General features: G+C 34.2%; 1 protein-coding gene across 1 annotated transcript; it reads left to right on the forward strand.

Moving 5' to 3' along the window:
• Positions 1–14,068: 14,068 nt before the first annotated feature.
• On the forward strand, positions 14,069–16,375 carry LOC143556420 (FBD-associated F-box protein At5g22730-like). Its single transcript, XM_077045744.1, has 4 exons — positions 14,069–14,098; positions 14,928–15,767; positions 15,842–15,985; positions 16,073–16,375. The coding sequence occupies exons 1-4, from the start codon at positions 14,069–14,071 to the stop codon at positions 16,373–16,375; spliced, it is 1,317 nt and encodes a 438-aa protein (XP_076901859.1).
• The last annotated feature ends 3,316 nt before the right edge of the window (positions 16,376–19,691 follow it).

Below are 19,691 nucleotides of genomic sequence, written 5' to 3' on the forward strand. Positions count from 1 at the left end.
CTTCTGGTTACGTGGAGGAATGGTATCACGTTGATTGTCAAAGTTATACGACTCCACCAACTGGTACAGGTCTCGATTGGATGTTCGACTACGATCGATTATTTAACTCATTTACATTAATAGTTAATGACATACCTGAAGATCTTGTTAGATCGTATTTAGAGGCCCAATGTCTTCCAAGTCCAAGGTTTTCTTCGGTTGATGCAAGTGACTCTCCTAATGTATCTGAAACGTCAATCGATGTTTCTGAATTCTCCGATGATGCTGAGTTTGTTGATTCATCATCTGTAATGATAGATGAAGCTCAAGAAACTACAGAGCCTATTCTAATCAGTGATGATTCATCATCTGTCTCTTTAGACACTGCGGAGGAGAATATCACCAATTTGGGTGATAATGTATATGTTCCTGCGAATCCTACATTACGGATTCATTTGCAACATCCACAGGATCAGATAATTGGTGATGTGAACGACGGGGTTCGCACAAGGCACCAATTGGCTAACATATGTGATGATCAATCTGATCATAACGTATCTCCTACTGAGGATTCGATTGTTTGTGCTTATGCGGATTTGCACTCTTCGGGTATCCTTAGTATCGCACAATACACCTGCTTTCTATCACAGATAGAACCGACAAGTGTCGCAATGGCACTCACGGAACCATCATGGGTTGAAGCTATGCAGGAGGAGCTGCAACAGTTTGTTAGACTGGGTGTATGGGACTTAATTGACAAACCCGATCGCGTTAAAAAGGCGATTCCTACAAAATGGGTTTTTAAGTGCAAGAAGGACGACCGTGGGGTTATCGTGCGAAATAAGGCACGATTGGTCGTTCTTGGTTATAATCAACAGGAAGGCATAGATTATACAGAAGTGTATGCTCCGGTGGCACGACTGGAGGCTATACGAATCTTTCTTGCCTATGCAGCTTACAAAAACTTCAAAATTTATCAAATGGATGTGAAATCGGCATTCTTGAATGGAGCAATTCATGAAGAAGTGTACTGAAACAGCCTCCTGGCTTCGAGGATCCAGACTTTCCTGAGCGTGTTTATCGTTTAAACAAAGCTGTATATGGTTTGCATCAGGCCCCGAGAGCCTGGTATAGTACATTGGCTGACCATCTGATTGAAAGTGGATTCACGAGGGGAACTGTGGATTGTACGTTATTTTACAAGAATATGGGTGATGATCTGCTCCTCGTCCAAATTTACGTGGATGATATTATTTTCGGTTCGACAAACGATAGTTTATGCAAAGAATTCGAGAAAACGATGCAGACAAAATTCAAGATGAGTTCGATGGGAGAAATGAGTTTCTTTCTGGGTTTGCAAGTTCACCAATCTGACGCCGGGATCTTTATCCATCAGACAAAATATGTGAACGATGTCTTGAGCCGATTCAGGATATCCGATGGCAAAATTCCCTCTACTCACAATTTATCACCGGATGAATTGGAAGATACCGTAGATCCGACCCTATATCGAGCCATGATTGGATCAATCATGTATTTGACTGCTTCTCGACCGGACATTATGTTTGCTTTTTGTTTGTGCGCTAGGTATCAATCGAGTCCCCGAGTGACTCACCTAGCGGCAGTAAGGCGTATCTTACATTATCTGAGGGGAACTCCAGACATCGGGTTATGGTACCCCAACGACGATAAATTCGATCTCACCGCCTTTACTGACTCGGACTATGGAGGTTGCAAGATCAATTTCAAATCGACAACAGCGGGATGTCAATTCTTAGGAAACCGGCTTGTTTCCTGGCAGTGTAAGAAGCAGACAACGGTCTCTACTTCAACAGCCGAAGCGGAGTATGTGGCGGCATCGAGTTGCTTTTCACAGGTTCTCTGGATCCAGCAACATTTGCGGATTATGGTTTGAAGTTTCTTACTACTCCTATTTTTATTGATAATTCTGCTGCAATCTCTATCACCAAAAATCCGGTTCAACATTAAAAAAGAAAACATATTGAAATCCGTTATCACTTTATACGTGATTGCTATGAAAAGAAATTAATATCAATTGAAAAAATTCATACGGATTTTCAAAAGGCTGACCTTTATACCAAAGCTTTTGACAAGACGCGTTTTCAATACTTGCTTGGTATAAACGGTTTAAAATCTTTCACAGAAATTCAAAAGCTTGGTTAGATCATTTTTTTGTTTTGTTATTTCAATTTTTACTGTTTTTAGGGGGAGAAAATAGATAAATACAAAAATATTGTGTTTTAGTTTGTACAGAAAAATTCTATAAACTCCAAAAACATTCAAATATTGAAAAATACAAAAACATTGAAAAATGCTCCTCAATATTGAGTTTTTGAACCAAAAAGGGAAAATGATAGTACATTGACTTAGCGGACCTAACACATGAATAAAGTAGACTAAAAAGTGCCGTAAGATCAATTGCATGATGTGTATGATAGGCTTAACAGATCGTATAAGTACTGAAAAGATATAAACCTAAATGCTTGCCAAATCTAGTGGTGTTACATCTTGATGCATAGCTAATATCTGTATTAAGTATAAAAAAAAACTTTAAAGATTGCTGTGTGTGCATACATTCATTTTTGAAGAAAATTCTGTTTTGGTTTATCTTTAATTTTGCAAAGAAATTCAACTTCATTTTTTTCTTTATTTTTTTTATTCAAATCTTGGATCCTCTCCTGCGCGATAAGATTATCCGACCTGAGGGTTAAGATTTGGATATTCTGCTTTATTTTCTTGGTGTTTCGTATAAAATCTTAGACTTTCTCTGCGCGATAATACGGGATTATCCGAATTGAGAGTTAAGATTTTATGCAACTTCAACTTATTTTATCTTGTTATTTTTGTTAAAATGGAACCTTATCTGCGTGTAGTAATACCGATCTTAAGGGAAAATTTTAACTTTCTGCTTTATTTTCTTTTCGTTATTTTTGTATGAGTCACAACTAATCAATTCAAAGAAGAAAAACGTACATGTGAAATTCAATGTATAAGAGATATGAAACTGTGTCTGACAGGTGGGTTCCACATAAGATTTGTGCTTAATTGAACCTTAAAATGTATCGTAAAGTTACGGACGGATCTGTCTAAAGTTTAAAGTGGACAATTATATCTACAATCTTCTTTAGGTTACGTGCATAATAATGTCAAAATTGAAGTGTAGTCTAGGACGTTATTAGTCAATATGATTCCCTGCTCAACTCACAAAAATATGTACTGCTTTTCATTTACTATGTTTAGTTCTTTACTACTTGAAAATTTTCAAAATATACAAAAAGATTTTGTATTTTTATTTTTTTTTCTGCTTTAGTTTCGATTTGCCAAGCTTGCGAATTAAATCATTGAGAAAAGGAAAAAGATTTAAACCCCGGAAAAAGATAAGTTAAAAGCTACAGAATCGAGCCATGTGTCCACTACAGAGAAGAAGAGAAACGTGCTTTTGATGGTATGTTTGAGCATAATGTTGAGAAGATGAATAAGATGATCGAGACTTTCAGATATCATGACCGAGAAGATGTGAAAGTTGAGAAAGCTCGGGAATCTGCATACCAGATGAATAAGTACAAGCCTGCTAAAGACGTTAAAGGTGATATGGTGGCCTGGCAGTACGATTCAGATCTTAAGGTATATATCGTGAAGTGGGAACACGGTATTTATTATTTCAGACGCCCACACGATATTTTATCTATGCCTCGATGGGATGTACGAACCTTAGCTAATCGTCCATTTGTTAATCATGGAGACGATAAATGGGCTAGCTGGTTCTACAGGCAGTTATTGCATGAAACTCGCTTTCGTTTCAAATTCTTCCAGCCTCAGGTGCCGACACACAAGTATATTGACGAAATAAATGCACGCACAGGATGGAGGAAGTTAATTTTAATAGTGAAGTCGCCGAAGACGATGAAGAGGGTTCCAATGAAGATATTCCCTCAGAGTCTATTCACCTCATTTAATTATTGGTATTATGATAATCGTACAGGTGAAGCGGTTATTGTTTATGGCCAGGGTTCACGCACGAAGACGTTACGTGTATTTGATCCGATGTGGCTGGTCAATCTATCTGAGTCTGACAATGATGCATTATTCACTAGTCAGATCAGATTTGCTAATGTAAAGGATTATGATCTTGCAATGCAGTTTCAGAGGGTTGTTCGTATCTGCTACGCATACAAAATTCATAGCTACGTTGATTGGAAGACAAAGATGTTTCAACGCTAAAGTATGATAAAGAGCTCGAGACGAGGGGGAGTTTGTTGATACACATTTTGTACGTCTCAGTCTTTATCAGGACATTAATGTAATTAGTTTAAAGTATAGGATTTTAATGTAAATAAGGCTAAATGGGCCATTCGCTCTAATGTAAGTTACATTCGTTACCCTGTAACGAATGTAACACATTCGTCTAATCTGTAAACTCATTCGTTAACCCAGATTAACTAATGAGATAACGAATGAGGGCTACTCGTTATATGTTAAATGTATTAACGAATGAAGAGTTCATTCGTGTGGTTTAATGTAAAGAATGACACATTCGTTAACTGTTGTGTTAACGAATGTGGTCATCCCCTATTTATAAGCTGTAACTTATTCATTAAAAAAGGTTTTTTTCAAGTTTGTTTATCGATTCTCTCTTGTTACTCTGCCAATTCATTCTCTCACATCATTCGTATCAATCATAGCGTATATCGACCTTAATTGTATACCTAAACATCATGTATCGTCGTAATCATAAGTTCTAGATCCTAACCAAGCTCTTTCAGTTTCTTCAAGTAATCCAATCAAGCTAACATCAAACCTATAACATTGCATAAAATAGAGTTTGTCAACACAAAGGTTGGTGAGCAATTTTCATAGTTTTGAACAATAAGTATATAGTATGAAATCCACAACTAGTATATGAAAACAATAAATAATAGCAACAATTTAGATAATAAAACTGTCAATAAGAATACATTGACGACAATAATGAAATCGTCAATAAGAATACATTGACGACACCTTTCTATATGGGGATACCATATATACGCGGAATTAACGTATGATCATACTTTGATGAGGCTACCCGCCTTAGCATTCAAGAGGCTACCCGCCTTCGCATTCAAGAATTTGCACATAATCATGTAAAGCATATAACACCAAATCGAGCATTTATTTAAGTAAACATATACAATAAGTGTTGTGGTTTAAGGCTCAAGTATAAATCATTTGAATTTGAATAAGTATGCAATGCCACCCCCAAAAGGAAAGATGGAAAACGGGGGATGAAAAAGTACTCACATTAACAAGTAACTTGAAAGATAGTGTCGTGAATAATCGGAGAGATCGGTTTAACGAGCAAGACCTATATTAAACGGGTCTTGTGTTAGTAGGTAGTCTTGGAAGGGTTTAAAATAAAATACATGACAAATAAAGTAAATAAATAAAGTTTAGGATTTAAAATGTAAATATTTGAGAAATTAAAGAAACGAGTTTTGTAAAATAAGTTTACTCGAAACCAGGTCTCGGTATTCTATTCATTTTCTTTTTCTTTTTTTTATTCAACCTATGTTAAGTAACAATGTGGGTTAAAATGCAATATTGCAAAACCCTTGGTTATAAGAATACCGAGGTTTAAACGAGTGTTCGGGTTTGTCAGTTCGAGACTTGATAATTGACCAAGCTCAAAGTTAACTTCCCAAAATAATAAATGTTATGAGATAACTCCATAAAAATCAAAATAGAATTAACCAAGTATGTAGTTCTATTGTGAAGAACCTTAACGTTCGTTAAGCGAGTATACGACTTTATCGGTCCGAACTTGTTATAAGATCAAGTTGGTTACCGACATGCCAAGTATGTTTAGAAATTAACTAAAATTGATTTAAAATATAATCTTGAAGAAAAATATGAGTTTTGGTGGCTAAAAACACACTTGTGTGTCTTAAGCGAGTGAACTCGGTTTAGTTCGGTTTTTTTGGTTCGGTCCTTGACTCGGAATAAGACCGAGGATGGTTACCACATACCCAATTACCATGGAACTTGTAAAATAACTTATAAATAATAATACTCAAGTTTTACACTCAAAAAATTAACAATAAAGCTTTTAAACAAAAGTTCAGTTTTTGGTTCGGTTCTCAACTCGGGATGAAACCGAGGCTAGTCACCACATACCCAATACCATGGAATTTGACAAATATGAACAATAAACTAAAATATGCAGAAGTTAAGTAAGTATAACAAGTTATACGGTTAGATTTGTTAAATATATAAACAAGGACTACAAAGTCCTCCATGTAACCTTGCCTCACTAGCCCGACATTTCAACCGGCCGAGACCGGAGAAATGAAAGACCGAAGGTAAACAAAGAGTGTATATTATATATATGTTGTAACATCAAGCTTTAAGTATTGAGAAGTTAGTTAAAATGAAAGATTAGCTTATGAAGAACAACCTTAGAATTCAAGAATTTGGGAGAGAAATGAGGAAATGAGCAAGCACAAATGAAGAAGATGGGTGTGTATATATAGGGTAAGTTGAATGGATCTTTCATAAAGGGTGTTGCATGAAAGTGGTTGGTTATAGACCCAAGAAAGCACAAAATACAAATGGGTCCTTTAAATCTCCATTTTGGTAGTTTTAATCCCTGGAGTTCGTTTTGAGCGTTTTCGGGGCATTTTAAGAACCGAAAAGGGTGTTTTATTTAGATCCAACAACTATTTGTATAAAACAAATATGTAACATAAAATTCATCATTTTGATAATATCGAAAGGTTCGGGATACAAAACGGGTCGGATTTATATTAAGAATACAAGTATAAAATAACTCGAAATTGACAAATGTCACATATTGCATCTATTAAAGAACTCCTCCCTAAAGTTTCAGACCCGGGGATGAAACCATAGTTCGGTTTCTTTCAATGATTGCACTCCCATAAGTCGGGATAGATTCCTTTGCCTAATGAACCACCAACGATTGCACCCACGGGGCACAAGAAATATAACTATTCTGTCCTTGCCTTTGTAAAAAAAAAAAAAAAAACTTTGTGTGAATAAGCCCAAATCAAATATTCTAGCAGCCCACAACCATAATCAGACCCAAAAACAACCTGGATAAATATCCAACCCAATATAGCAGCCCATGGTAGGTTAGAAATAGGCCTAGCCCACAAAAGGTTCAACATGCTGGATAAAAAACGTTTTGTCCCGCAAATAATATGTTTTCTGATGTAGTTTAGGCTACCAACACATAATGTATTTTCACAAAAATATTACTTACCAGATGGGGAGGTGGACAAATGACATCAACAGAAATGAACAGGTGACATTAGAAAAAAAAAACCTTAGCATCAACCGCCATGCTTCATCTTGCACACCTGAGGTCACCAGCCACCCATCGCCAAACAGCCCCACTTCGACCGGTAACTCTTCAACATCATTATCGTCATCCTCTTAAACCGCTATCAACATCAATCGCCGCCTGCAAACTACCGACCGGAAAATCTTAATTATTCCGGTAACCTCACCTTAACATCAACTTCAACATTTGGAACATCTTTATAGTTACCAAAAACAATTACAGATCCAGATCTAGCCATGGTTCTGGTGTACGGCTCATCATTTTGTACCAGATCCGATAACAAACACCAATTTCAAAAAAAACAACAAAAAAAAAGGCAGCCCTTAAAGCTTTCTAATTCATGAACCAAAGGTTGTGTAACTCTAGATCTGAACCAATATCAGCCAAATATTGAAGCTTCATCCCGAAACACCTCCAATCGGACTAGATCTAAGTAAAACCGAACCATGTTCGAACCGAGCAAGAACACAAAGATTACACCCTTTTCAACTCAAAATCAATTAAAAAACATACCTTTAAACAGCCGAATCCAGATCTACGAACCCAAGACAAACTTTAAGAACATTTATATCCAAAATCTTCAAACTTTTTTTCCAAACTTTTTAAAAATGAACGTCTTGTTTAGTAATCATGGAATTAGAACCCGAATATCAAGAGCAAGGTTGAATAAAATGATTCAACCCGCTCTGATACCATATATAGATCTCCTAAAACACAGATCTATCAAACATACGAATTTGCTCTTGATAATCGATCGAGACGGGCATGGAAAATCTGACGATCGAAGAAAAATGTAAAGATAATATAAATGTTAAACGATTCCGTAATCGATATAAAAGAGATCCAAATATTGAATAAACACCGATCCCACCCAAGGTGACCTCCCCTTGGGTGGGTGATTTACACCAAGAAAGTACACACTAAAAATAGAAAACAAGTTTTCTATTTATAGCTAAACACAAAATCCTAACATTCTAGTAGTTTTCTCCATGTTGAAGTCAATCGTGTGCATCGAAGCAATCATCTCGGATCCGGATTACACGCCAACTTAAACTGATTGATTGGCTCGAGTTTCGTCACATTAATATCGCAAGCCACAATTTTGACCTTACAATTGTGGTCCATAGTCACAAAATATGTACCAATAAAGTTCGGGCCGGGGCAATCTCATTTATAAAGGTTTTGCTACAAAATGGGTCCCAAAATTTGACTCACCCTTAATTTTGTCATCTCAAGCACATGTGATTTATATGTAAACTTTAGCATAGAAAATAAGGAAACCCAACATCACCGGTTTGTGCGGATACGTTTATTTTTTGGGTATATAAATGGGCACAATTAGAACATACCAACAGAAAAGATATCCAAGCATAAAATTTTTGCATCCAATAGCATAAATATATCCATATACGAGTTCATATATGAATAAAAACAATAGAGCTTTAAAGTATTACGTTCTTCATCATACCATATTACCAGCAATATCTAAGGTAGTTCAGTTAGTTAATTAACATATCCGAAATAAATACTTTACTCATGATCTATTCAAATCAAGATTAACCCGGAATTTATGAACTGCTAGGTGGTTGTAACTTCTGTTGACATTGTTAACCTGCTCGATGTACTTGGACCGCTCTGAACGATATAGCAAGTTATTCTTTGTGATCTTGTACAAACTCTCAGTAGCATCAAAGTTCAATTGGGTTAAACCAAACCACAAGTACCTCCATTTTTTGCAAACACTACCGGTGACCACAGCGTCTTTTACGGATAAAAGCGACATTATCTTTAGCAATATACATAATATAATTTAGTGGTTAAAAAATTGCTTCGTAAAATGAAAGCACATTCGAGTTTAGTTTTTTTTTTTTAAATCTTTAGCAATATACATAGTATAATATTTAATGAGAAAATTTAAAATTATATTCTTTTCAATCTTTAATAAACATGGTTTGTTGTTGATTTTTGAATTTCACCAAATATATTTTGAAATATATAATAATATAATATGTTAATATTTATTTTTATAAAGATGTACAAATATAACATAAATATAGTGTAAAATAAAAATGAATAATTATTAATCCATGACATATATTAGGGTTAATTAAGATATTAGTTTAGGAAGGAAAATAGTTGTGAGGCTTGAACACAAAACGACCCGTGTCACAAATTTTTTTTATTATAATAGCAGGATAAGTACATATGATTTACATGCGTATGTGAAAACCTAATATAGTTTTTAATTTTATTTGAAGATAAGTAAAAGCTTCGTCCTCAACAGTTTTGGGCTACATTAAAAAAATATACATGTAACAGGACATTATTATGTAATTTAATTATTTGATCAAATATGTTATTATTTATTAGAAGTATCCCACACTGTGGCCCTCTTGATCTTGGTTCGAATCTCTATGTCGTGCTTATTAACTTTCCGTATATTATTCATTTTGGTGTCAATAGGCCATTTAGGCCTAGCATGTTAACCAATTTTCTTTAGTGGCCCATAAGATAAACTATAAATATCACACCACACTCCACGCCAAATCATTAACCTAAATCTCCATTCATAATTTCAATAGCACCAAGCCGTCGCCGCCGTCATCAGCAACCCTAAATGGTAACGATTCATTACAATGATAGAGGAAAAGAAACATCATCCCATGGTAAACATTCTTTAAATCTTGTTTTGTTACATGCATTTTTTCTATCTTGTTGGGATTTTTATTGTGAGAGAAATATGTATTAATTTTATTGTAAGCTTTCGATTCTTTCACCAATATAGCAGGCTTACTTGTTATCGGTTTCATGCTTCAGGACAGTGAAGAACACATCATAACATGTTGATCGTTCATAGAAGGCAATTTAACGCATATGGTAATATTAATGTTTACGATTATGAGATTTTAATTCAACTCCCTATTAGTATATACGTGGGTTTTATCGGGTTTTGGGTTTATCATAGGGATGAGTGTTATCGGTACGAGTACCGATTGGTATCGGTACCGATTTGGTACTGTCCATACCGAATCAGTACCAATTTTTGAGTTTTCAGTATCGGTACGGTTCGGTAGAGTACCGGTATTTCTCGAATTTTTCACGAAATACTGGTACCGAACCGAACATTTCGGTACCGGTACCAACTATTTCCGAATTTCGGGATCGGTAACGGTCGGTACCGGTACCATCCCGAGCTCATCCCTAGTTTATCATGCCGGGTTCTTCTGATTTTCAATGGTGGAATCTAATTCGATAACCAACCATTTTAGATTTGTCTTTTTTGGTTCTAGGGTTTATTGAGTCGAGTTGTATCGGGTTGATTTAAATAGGGTTTTGGGTTAAGTAACAAGTTGCGAAAGGGATGCTATTTTGGTGGGCTTTTATGTCCGCAAAATGCATAAATAAGCTTCAATTTCGTTTGTTGTGTTGGCTTTATTTTGTTCGGCCACAAATAAGACTAGTGTAAAAATAATGATTATAATTTATAAGTCTACTCCACTGCATATATTATTTACCAATAAAACTATTAAGTATAAACACTATTAGCAGTACTCTAGAGAAAAAAGTTAAACACTATTAAACATTAAGAGTTAATCATTAAATAATATAAAACGAAACCATTATCTTAGATTGTGTGTTGTTAATGAAGCTATCAGTGTTAGTGTTGGCTGTGGCTGACGCTGACTGCGCACTCGTTGAAGCCCCTGCTAAAGCCACCTGACCCGTGATTCAGGTGAACGGGGCTTTAACGAATTTTCTGTTTTTTCTCAAATTTAAATCAATATTATAAACTAAAACATATTTTTTAATAAAAAACACTAAAATCTTTATAAAATTAAGAAAAAAATAAAAAAAAAACAAATTTATTCCTTTGCTTTGCCTCTACCTCTTGTCTTTGATTTGCTTTGATTTCCTCTAAAAGAAGCGCATCGGCAAGGTTGAAACTCATGTGAACCTTTCACTTAGTTTGTGAACCCTCTATATTCTTTTGTTTTTCAATAGGCGCTAAAACCAAACACCAAACTATATATGAATTGAAACAAAACTACATTGAAAAAAAAAATAAAACAAAACAAAACCAAAACCAAAAACCTAATTAAAACTAAAACAAATACCGAAATGAAACTGAAAAATTAACCAATAAATCTGAAACCGAACCAATAACAAAAACTGTAAAAACCAAAACGAAAAATTGAATAAAGTTAAACCCGCCTAAAACGAAACTAAGAAAAAAAAACAAAACTGAACCGAAACAAATTTATAAAAGCTGAAAACGAACAAAAGCCAAAATCCAAAATGAAACCTAAATAAAAAATAATTGCCATGAAACTTTGAGAAAACAACAAACTTATTAAGAAACACATATATTAATAGTATAGTAGATTAGAATTTGTTGAATGTGATTTAATATAATTTTGAATTATTTTATTAGAAAGAAATTCCAAAAAAACATATTATTATAAAAAGAGATATTGTTTTAATAGTGTAGCAGATAGATTACCATAATAATTCATAGATTCGTCTACTGCAATGAAATTAAAAAGCACATTAATTATTTAATTTTCCTTTAAAGCCAATGAGCCTCACATGTAGTTATTGATTAGTAGTTGGCTCTTCACAATTCATATTGGCAAGACATAATAATTTTCCTTTAGAACATTAGAATCGGGCTATGGTCACTGCACAACTCCAAATTTACCCAGGGCAAATCACAAATGCACTGGTTTCAACATACAACTCAGAGAGGAAGGGGCACCCATATGGGTAGGATGTATGGCTTCCAAACCACATAGTAACACCACCTCATCTCATGTGGGTAAGATGCATGACTTCATTCTATGGCAAAGGTTTGTCACACAAAATTGATTCATGTTAACCATTGAAGAATTAAAATGAATTAATAAAGTTCTAGGGTATTTGTGGGTAGGTGTTGCAAGTAACTTTGTGGTTTGTGGGTAATTAAGTGTAGAAATGAAGTGGCATTACATGATTGACTGGTGCATGGGTAATACCCATGAGTGTCCCTTCCCCTCTGAGTGGCTATCAAAACACTTGAACTAGATTTCTTAGCAGTATGAGCATCTACGGGCGAAAAAAGTGTGGAATGACGGTTCTTTGTCTTCAATATTTCATTACTTTTTTTCTATTTTACACATAAAACTAAAAGCATACTAATAACCTATATTTGTTACCTTTTCATATACACATTCGTACTACCACCAACACTGTACACTAAAATTTATGTAGGCAATACATGAATCTGTATACATAAAACATCTGGCATATTTGACGCATTTGACGAATTATAAATGAAGATATTTTGGTATTTAAATAAAAAGGAAATGATATTTTATTAACAATAATTTCAATTAAAAAATAAATTACCAAAACTAAAATCTAAGAAAATTGATTTGTAACTTTGTATTAATTAATAATAAATATCAATTAAAAGTCACTAATAACTCCTTTTGACTATTTTAAGTTTACAAGACTAAACTATCACTTTTATTAAAATCCCAGTCAGTGTTATAAAAACCGCTAGTCGTTAGTCGGACGGTGATGCGGGGACTTGCGATTAGTTAGGATTAATTAGATCGGATTTTAATGTATGATTTTCAGTTTTATATATACAAGCACACAATTTTATATGTAATTTTCAATTTCTACATACATTTTGGCCATGAATTGGCTGGATTATCAATGGATCCCTTATTTGGCTGGAATAACGTCCGAAACCGTTGATTTTGGCCGGAATCTCTCTAGAAACTGTAGATTTTGGCCAGAACCTCATTAGGAAAAGCCGATTAATCCTGATTTTGGCCGGATTACCATTGACCAATTAAAAACTGACCTATTAGTTCAAAACTAATCAGTGAACTGGGGACTAGCGATTAATCGGCGCTTAGTCGTGATTTTTGCAACACTGATCCTAGGCAATTAGTTTCTTGTTAATTACAAAATTACCATTTTTATTTTGGAGCACTGATTACACTAAATAAGGGATGAATAAATGGTACCGGGATGAACAAATGGTACCGGTTACAAGTACCAAAGTGGTACCATACCGATAGCAGACTCAATGGCTTTTTTGTTTTACCGGTACCAGAACTTTGGGAAATTTGGGATCGGTACCGAACTCATCCCTACACTGAATCAATGACTCGCACTTTTCACACTAATATCACTTCTCGCACATGTTAAGAAGTTTTTTATTTTAAGAGTTTATAAGCTTTACTCATATTACACACCAACACTTTATCAATTTACTTAAAGTTATATAAGTTTTTTAAAAGATAAAATTGTCTTTTATAGCCACTAGTAATTAGCATACATTATTTATAATCCATGTTTAGTTATTTAATTCACTGCATTTAGTAATGTATATTTAATTCACTACATTATACATTATTTAATGTAACTACTACTAATTATTAATTTTTTTAACAAAAAAAACCACCCAATAGCAAAATCAATATTAAAATCGGTTCCTTCCTATCCTAAGAGAATCCTCACCATTTAATAAAGGCATACACAAAATCAATATTAAAATCGGTTTTTGATTTGTACCATAAAAACTATCACCGTAATAGTCTAACTCCAGCCCCAGCTCATAGTCCGTAAGCCTGGCCCAGCCCGGCCCGGCCCAATAGCAATCACAGATTCTATATAAAAAAGATCGCAAGTTTAATGCAAAATCACCGTTTTCTCCGCACTACTTTGCAAAACAAAATGATGCTTCGATCTGCTGCTCAAAAGAAGGTGATTAGTTTTTTTAGTTTCAATTTATTAATTCGCTGTAAAGTCGGCATGAATTTATCAAGTGATTTAACAATTTTTTTTTTTAAATGACTTTTCACGTTTCATTGAACAAAAATATAATATATGATTGTTTATTGGATTACATCGAAACAGAAGGCAAGCGGGCAACAAGCTGCGCCGCTACCCCTTTTTGAATCGCAATAAAATATTTATTTTCTGTTTTTATTGTACATTAGGTTTACTGCTTCATTTGTGTATGCAATCACTAATCATTACTGTTTACCTAATTTATAATGATTCACGAAATGAAAATGGAAAATAGCTGAATCAAAATTGAACATAAAGTTAAGTGATTTAAACGCTGAAATTTGCATATTATTGTTCTAGGGTTAATTTCACTTAATTATGTGAATGTTGCACATACATAATGGGTTTAATCCTAATCGGGTTTGAAGTGTGTTTGAGATAAATCAAGAGGTTGAAGATAAAGTTTGTTATGGTTTGATTATGGAGTTGTTAGGTCCAGTTAATTATTAGTATTTATATTTAAATGGGTTATATGTTTATCTAGTTTGGATTTATAATATTTATTAAAATAGGTGTTTGAGTCCTGATAGGTTTAGGATTGGGTCTTTCTAAATAGGGTTTTATGTAGTTATTTTTTTTTGTTTATTTTATAATAATAAGTGAGTCGGACGAATTTGTTCAGTCTCGTGCTTGTGTGTTTGGTCAAGGGCTTGATTTCCAAAAGCACAATCAGTACATTTGGTTTACTGTTTTACTTGTGTATGGGATTACTCTTAACTGTTGATGGCTTGCATTTGTGTAGGGGGGTCATTTGATTGATCACATCAGCAAAATGCCGGATGATATTCTTGTTAAGATACTATCACGGTTGGAAGTAAAAGGTGCCGCGGTCACAGGCAGTCTCTCCAAAAGATGGAGGCACTTGTGGCGTAATTTGTTCTGGCTGAACTTTGATGGCACTGAAACTTTAGATAAGATGGGCGATGATGAGATGCTCTGTGATTTAGAGCGGCGTAAGTTCATCAAGCAGGTGAATAATGTCATTAGCAGTCACAATGACGGGATGGTCCAGCTTTTTCGGATTCGCTTCGATTTGGATCGCAGTTACTCTGAATGTATTGGCAAATGGTTTCAGTTTTCTATAGAGAAGAAAGTTCAGGTGCTGGAACTGAATTTACTGGACAAAAGTGATCGTCTTCATGATCTAGACAAAAGCTACAATTTCATGTTACCATCATTAAATACAATGTCTCTTACTCTTAGAGTGCTGACCTTGCGTCGTGTCAACTTAAACGAACCAAACCTAAATGCAATCTTGAAGAATTCTCCACATCTTGAAGGCCTATCCATGTTTGGCTCCATTTTGTTCCCTCATATTCGTGTTGGTGGGCGGGACGTTAAGTTGAAAAAATTTCAACTAGTGGCTTGTGCTGGGATCAAATCTGTCTCTTTATTTGATTTTGACCTTAAATTTTTCCAATACCGTGGTCAAAAAATAGGATTGCATCTTACTGAACTTCCAAAGCTTACAATACTCGGAATTGGTGAAGCTAGTCTAGGATTGGAGAATAACGTGTTCAGGAAGATCTCATCTTGTGCTTCCTACCTTGAGGATCTTCAGTTGGAAGTGAGGCATCCAGAGGTTAGTAATTATTTTCTATTTTTGTTCGTAATCTTCAATAATTACAATACCGTGAATGTTTTCATGTTTTTCAGAAAATTTTAGATGTGAATGCCATTCCCAAATTTCCAAATGTCAAGAAGCTAAAGCTGGCAGTGGGAGCTGAAGAAGATAACTGTCTACTAGAGTTCATGTCAATAGCTCAGGCATGTCCAAGGTTGGAGACTTTTTCAATATCTGTAAGTACTTGTGCTATATATGCCATTATATATATATATTTGAATTAATTATAACTAGACCATAAAGTGGCTATTTTGTTTTTGCAGCTGCTATGGTTATCACCTCTGAAAAGGAGGAGGAAAGTAAGGCGAGTTGTAGCTCCTGAAGGCCACAAACACCTTAAGCTTGTGGAGATTAATGGATATGATGGCCGAATCAGTGACCTTGAGCTTGCTGTATATGCCATAGACAACGCTGTTGCACTAAAAGATATAGTTATAGATCCTGGCTGCCACCCTTTTGGGGTAACTGCATATGACAAGTTGAAGAGAGAACGAGCTGCTCGATCTGCTGCAAAGCGCCAGCTCACATCACTATTGCCTCCAGGTGTCAATTTGGCCATACTGTAATGTATCGCATGTCGTACAAGTTTCTACTGCTTCATTGCTTCGATTTATCCCTCATAAAAGTTCTACTTTACGTTTTTAAATCTATAAACTACTGTAGGAACGTGTTAATGCTTTTGGATGCTAAGAATTATTAAAATGCTATCTCAATAATTATCCTTAGTTTTAATGAGTGATCTTGATAAAATCGAACTTGACTCTTGTTTTAAAACCTATTATGCAAATTTGGTGAGTACATTTGGTTGATAATAATTTAATAATGTTAACATTGGTTTCAGTTTCAAGAAATCAATATTTGATAGGATAAGTCACTCTAATAATAGTTGCCAGCTTAATTAGTCGTCACATGCACCACAAAATTAATAATTCTTCAAGATCTGCGTCTCTCACCATAATGTTAGTCAAGTAATCAAGTAAAGTTTCTTTAAATAGACAGGCTCAACGGCCGTAGCATTTGATAATGTTATAGGAAGGACATTGGTTTGCATATCTAGTTCAAGAATCTCAACCTTTTTGTTTACTGCAAACTGGAGCCATTAATAAATAAATTACTCGTACAAAAATAAATCCGAGAACCACCGGATGGTTGTAACTTTGAATGACACGGTTCACCTGTTCGAATTGTTTAGACACCACACCACAAGAACCTCCATTTTTGCAAGCACTGCTGGTGACCACAATGTCTTTTCCGGTAAAAAATGACGGTATCAAAATAAGAATTTCGAATGGTAAGCTGTTGATGGAAGTCTTTGAATTTGATGCCTCGTGACCCTTCTTCACCAAAAGCAAATCATCAATAGTTAATAGTTAGACATTTGTGACCGGAAATAACATGTTCTCTAAGGCTGTTGGGTGTGGGTCCTGTTGGTCCCTATTATGTCGTTTAGTCTTTTGTATTATTTCCGTTTATTGTTGATTGTACGCTTTTGTATCTTCTTAGTCTTGTAATGTTTGGACGGAGGCCATGTAATGTAATGAAGAGCCCATTGGAGCGAAGTAATAAAAGCATGGGTGCATGGAACTTACATGCACAACACAACCTTTTGTCTAAATTACCAACTTTCACCTACTCTCTCTCTTCCTTATCCTTTATTTGTTTCTATTTCTAGACATAAACTCAAACACACAAGATCCGAGATCTCGGTTACACACAAGTGATTTCTGTTAGCTTAGCGTGAGATTGATCCAAGAACATAGTTGTTTGATCATGTATTTACGACCTACAGGTCATGGATGACCAGGCGCTCATATGTCCGTGAAACACCGTGCCGCCTCTTCCCTGATCACACGGGTTCTCCCTGAGGGGGTTCGCAACTCACTGATCCATTTTGACGTTAGTAATAGTTTAAAATTGTTGATATCTTATTAGGAAACACATAATCGGAACCGTGTTTTTTTGAGGTTGCCACAATCAAATTTCATGAAATGTTATGACAAGTGACTAATAGGAAAAATAATTCCCTAAACGGAAAGTGGAGGGATATGGGTAGAAAGTTTCCGTGGTTTAACTTGATATACATTAACGATATGAACAATCGAAAGAGTGGTACTAGTGACGCCGATGTTTACAAGTTGGCAAAAGACCAATATCTTGCCAAATATAAACTTTGTCTACATTGTTCAAAGGTGTACACATATAAAATTACTAGGATAGTGTCCGTGTTACACACGGTTAGAACATATTTAAAAGGTAATATATATGTGTATATTATAAATCTAGTAAAATGCAAATGCCCTATTTATATAAAAAGGATACCTTTACATAAATTATGAGACATTAAATTGTTACTTTAATTCAAATACAAAACCATACAAATACTAACAAAGATAAATAAAAAGTTAAAACATCTTTATAACTTATAACATGAGAACAAAAAACATAAATCGATTAATAGGAAAAGATTAAATATCAAATCTATTAACCGTTAGTATAAAAAAATCATGCAGTTAAACCCTAAATCCAATAAAAGTGAATCAATTTGATATTGTTCTTCACAAAAATCGATTAAACACTAAAATATAAATCATACCTGATAATTGCAAACGATGAAATATATTTGATGTTGTTTGGATTATAACACCGACAAATCATGAAGAACCGGTTATAAATGAGGCGAAAAACCTGGTTACAAACGATGAGGAGCATTATGATTTTTGAATGAAGCATTTGCCTTTTAAAGAAGAAACAATGAATAATTTAAACCTAGTAAATTTAATAATTTTTTTTAAATTCTAGCAATAATTAGAATAATTAATATCATAATTATATTAATAAGTTACAAAAATATAAAAGTCAATATCATTGATTAAAATTTTATTGTGAATATGTGAAAATTAGATTTATGGAAGGTTGATGACATGAAAGCCTATATGGACAACCTAGGTGAAGGACATGTGGACAAAATTGTGTTGTTTTAATATATTAGTTAGATTAGTTATAATCTATGTATCCGTATCAATTCTTAAACATATAGGAAACCATGTCCAACACGTTATTAATTACTAGTTTGAGATCCGTCTGCTACATGGGTATTTCTTGAAAATATTATATTTGATAAACAATCGATATACAAGAAAAATAAATCTATTAAACACTATTATTACACAGTCGTTGCACAATATTCTTTAAAACAACTTTAAAGTAAAAGATTATTATAAATATCAAAAGTTTGAAAAAAAAGAAGTAAATATTAAATTAACAAATTTTAAACCATAAATTTTAAGAATGGTAAATATTATTTTTACTATTATAAATTTGTAAAAAATTGTGAGGTTTAATGTGAGAGTGACAAGTGACAAAACTTGTATCTTTTTATTGGAGAGTATAGATTTGGTAAGTAAAAGTGCCGAATACAACCATCAACACAGGCCAAAAACCAAAAGAAAATAGACATCTAGTTAAGCTTTGAAAATTTTCATTCAATACCAAAAAATATTCTCCAATTTTAGTCATTATCCAATGAAATTTGAATTAAAGTGTGAGCAGCTTAACGCTTGATGGCTTCATTGGAACGATTCTTTTCAGATGGTGCGAAGATCGAGCGGCTTTCTTCATCTTCAACAATTCTATTTCAGGTGCCTATATACATACCTATTGTAACATCTCGGACTTTTCGTATTTGTATTCGTTTATGTTTAAACCGATTCGAGAACGTAATTCGGATCTTTATTATTAATAAAATAATGTATTTAAAAGTATTCATGGAGGTATTTTCATTTCATACCCTTTGTGTTGTTTACACTTACCATTTCTTGCTTAAAAACTCTTAAAATATCAAAAATTAGCATTTTTAAAGCACAAGGACTAAATCTGCCAAAA

Source organism: Bidens hawaiensis, unplaced genomic scaffold (genome assembly GCF_021521415.1).
Source record: "Bidens hawaiensis isolate Kalapana, Puna unplaced genomic scaffold, B.hawaiensis_p1.1 tig00018570_1, whole genome shotgun sequence".
Classification (NCBI taxonomy): Eukaryota; Viridiplantae; Streptophyta; class Magnoliopsida; order Asterales; family Asteraceae; genus Bidens; species Bidens hawaiensis.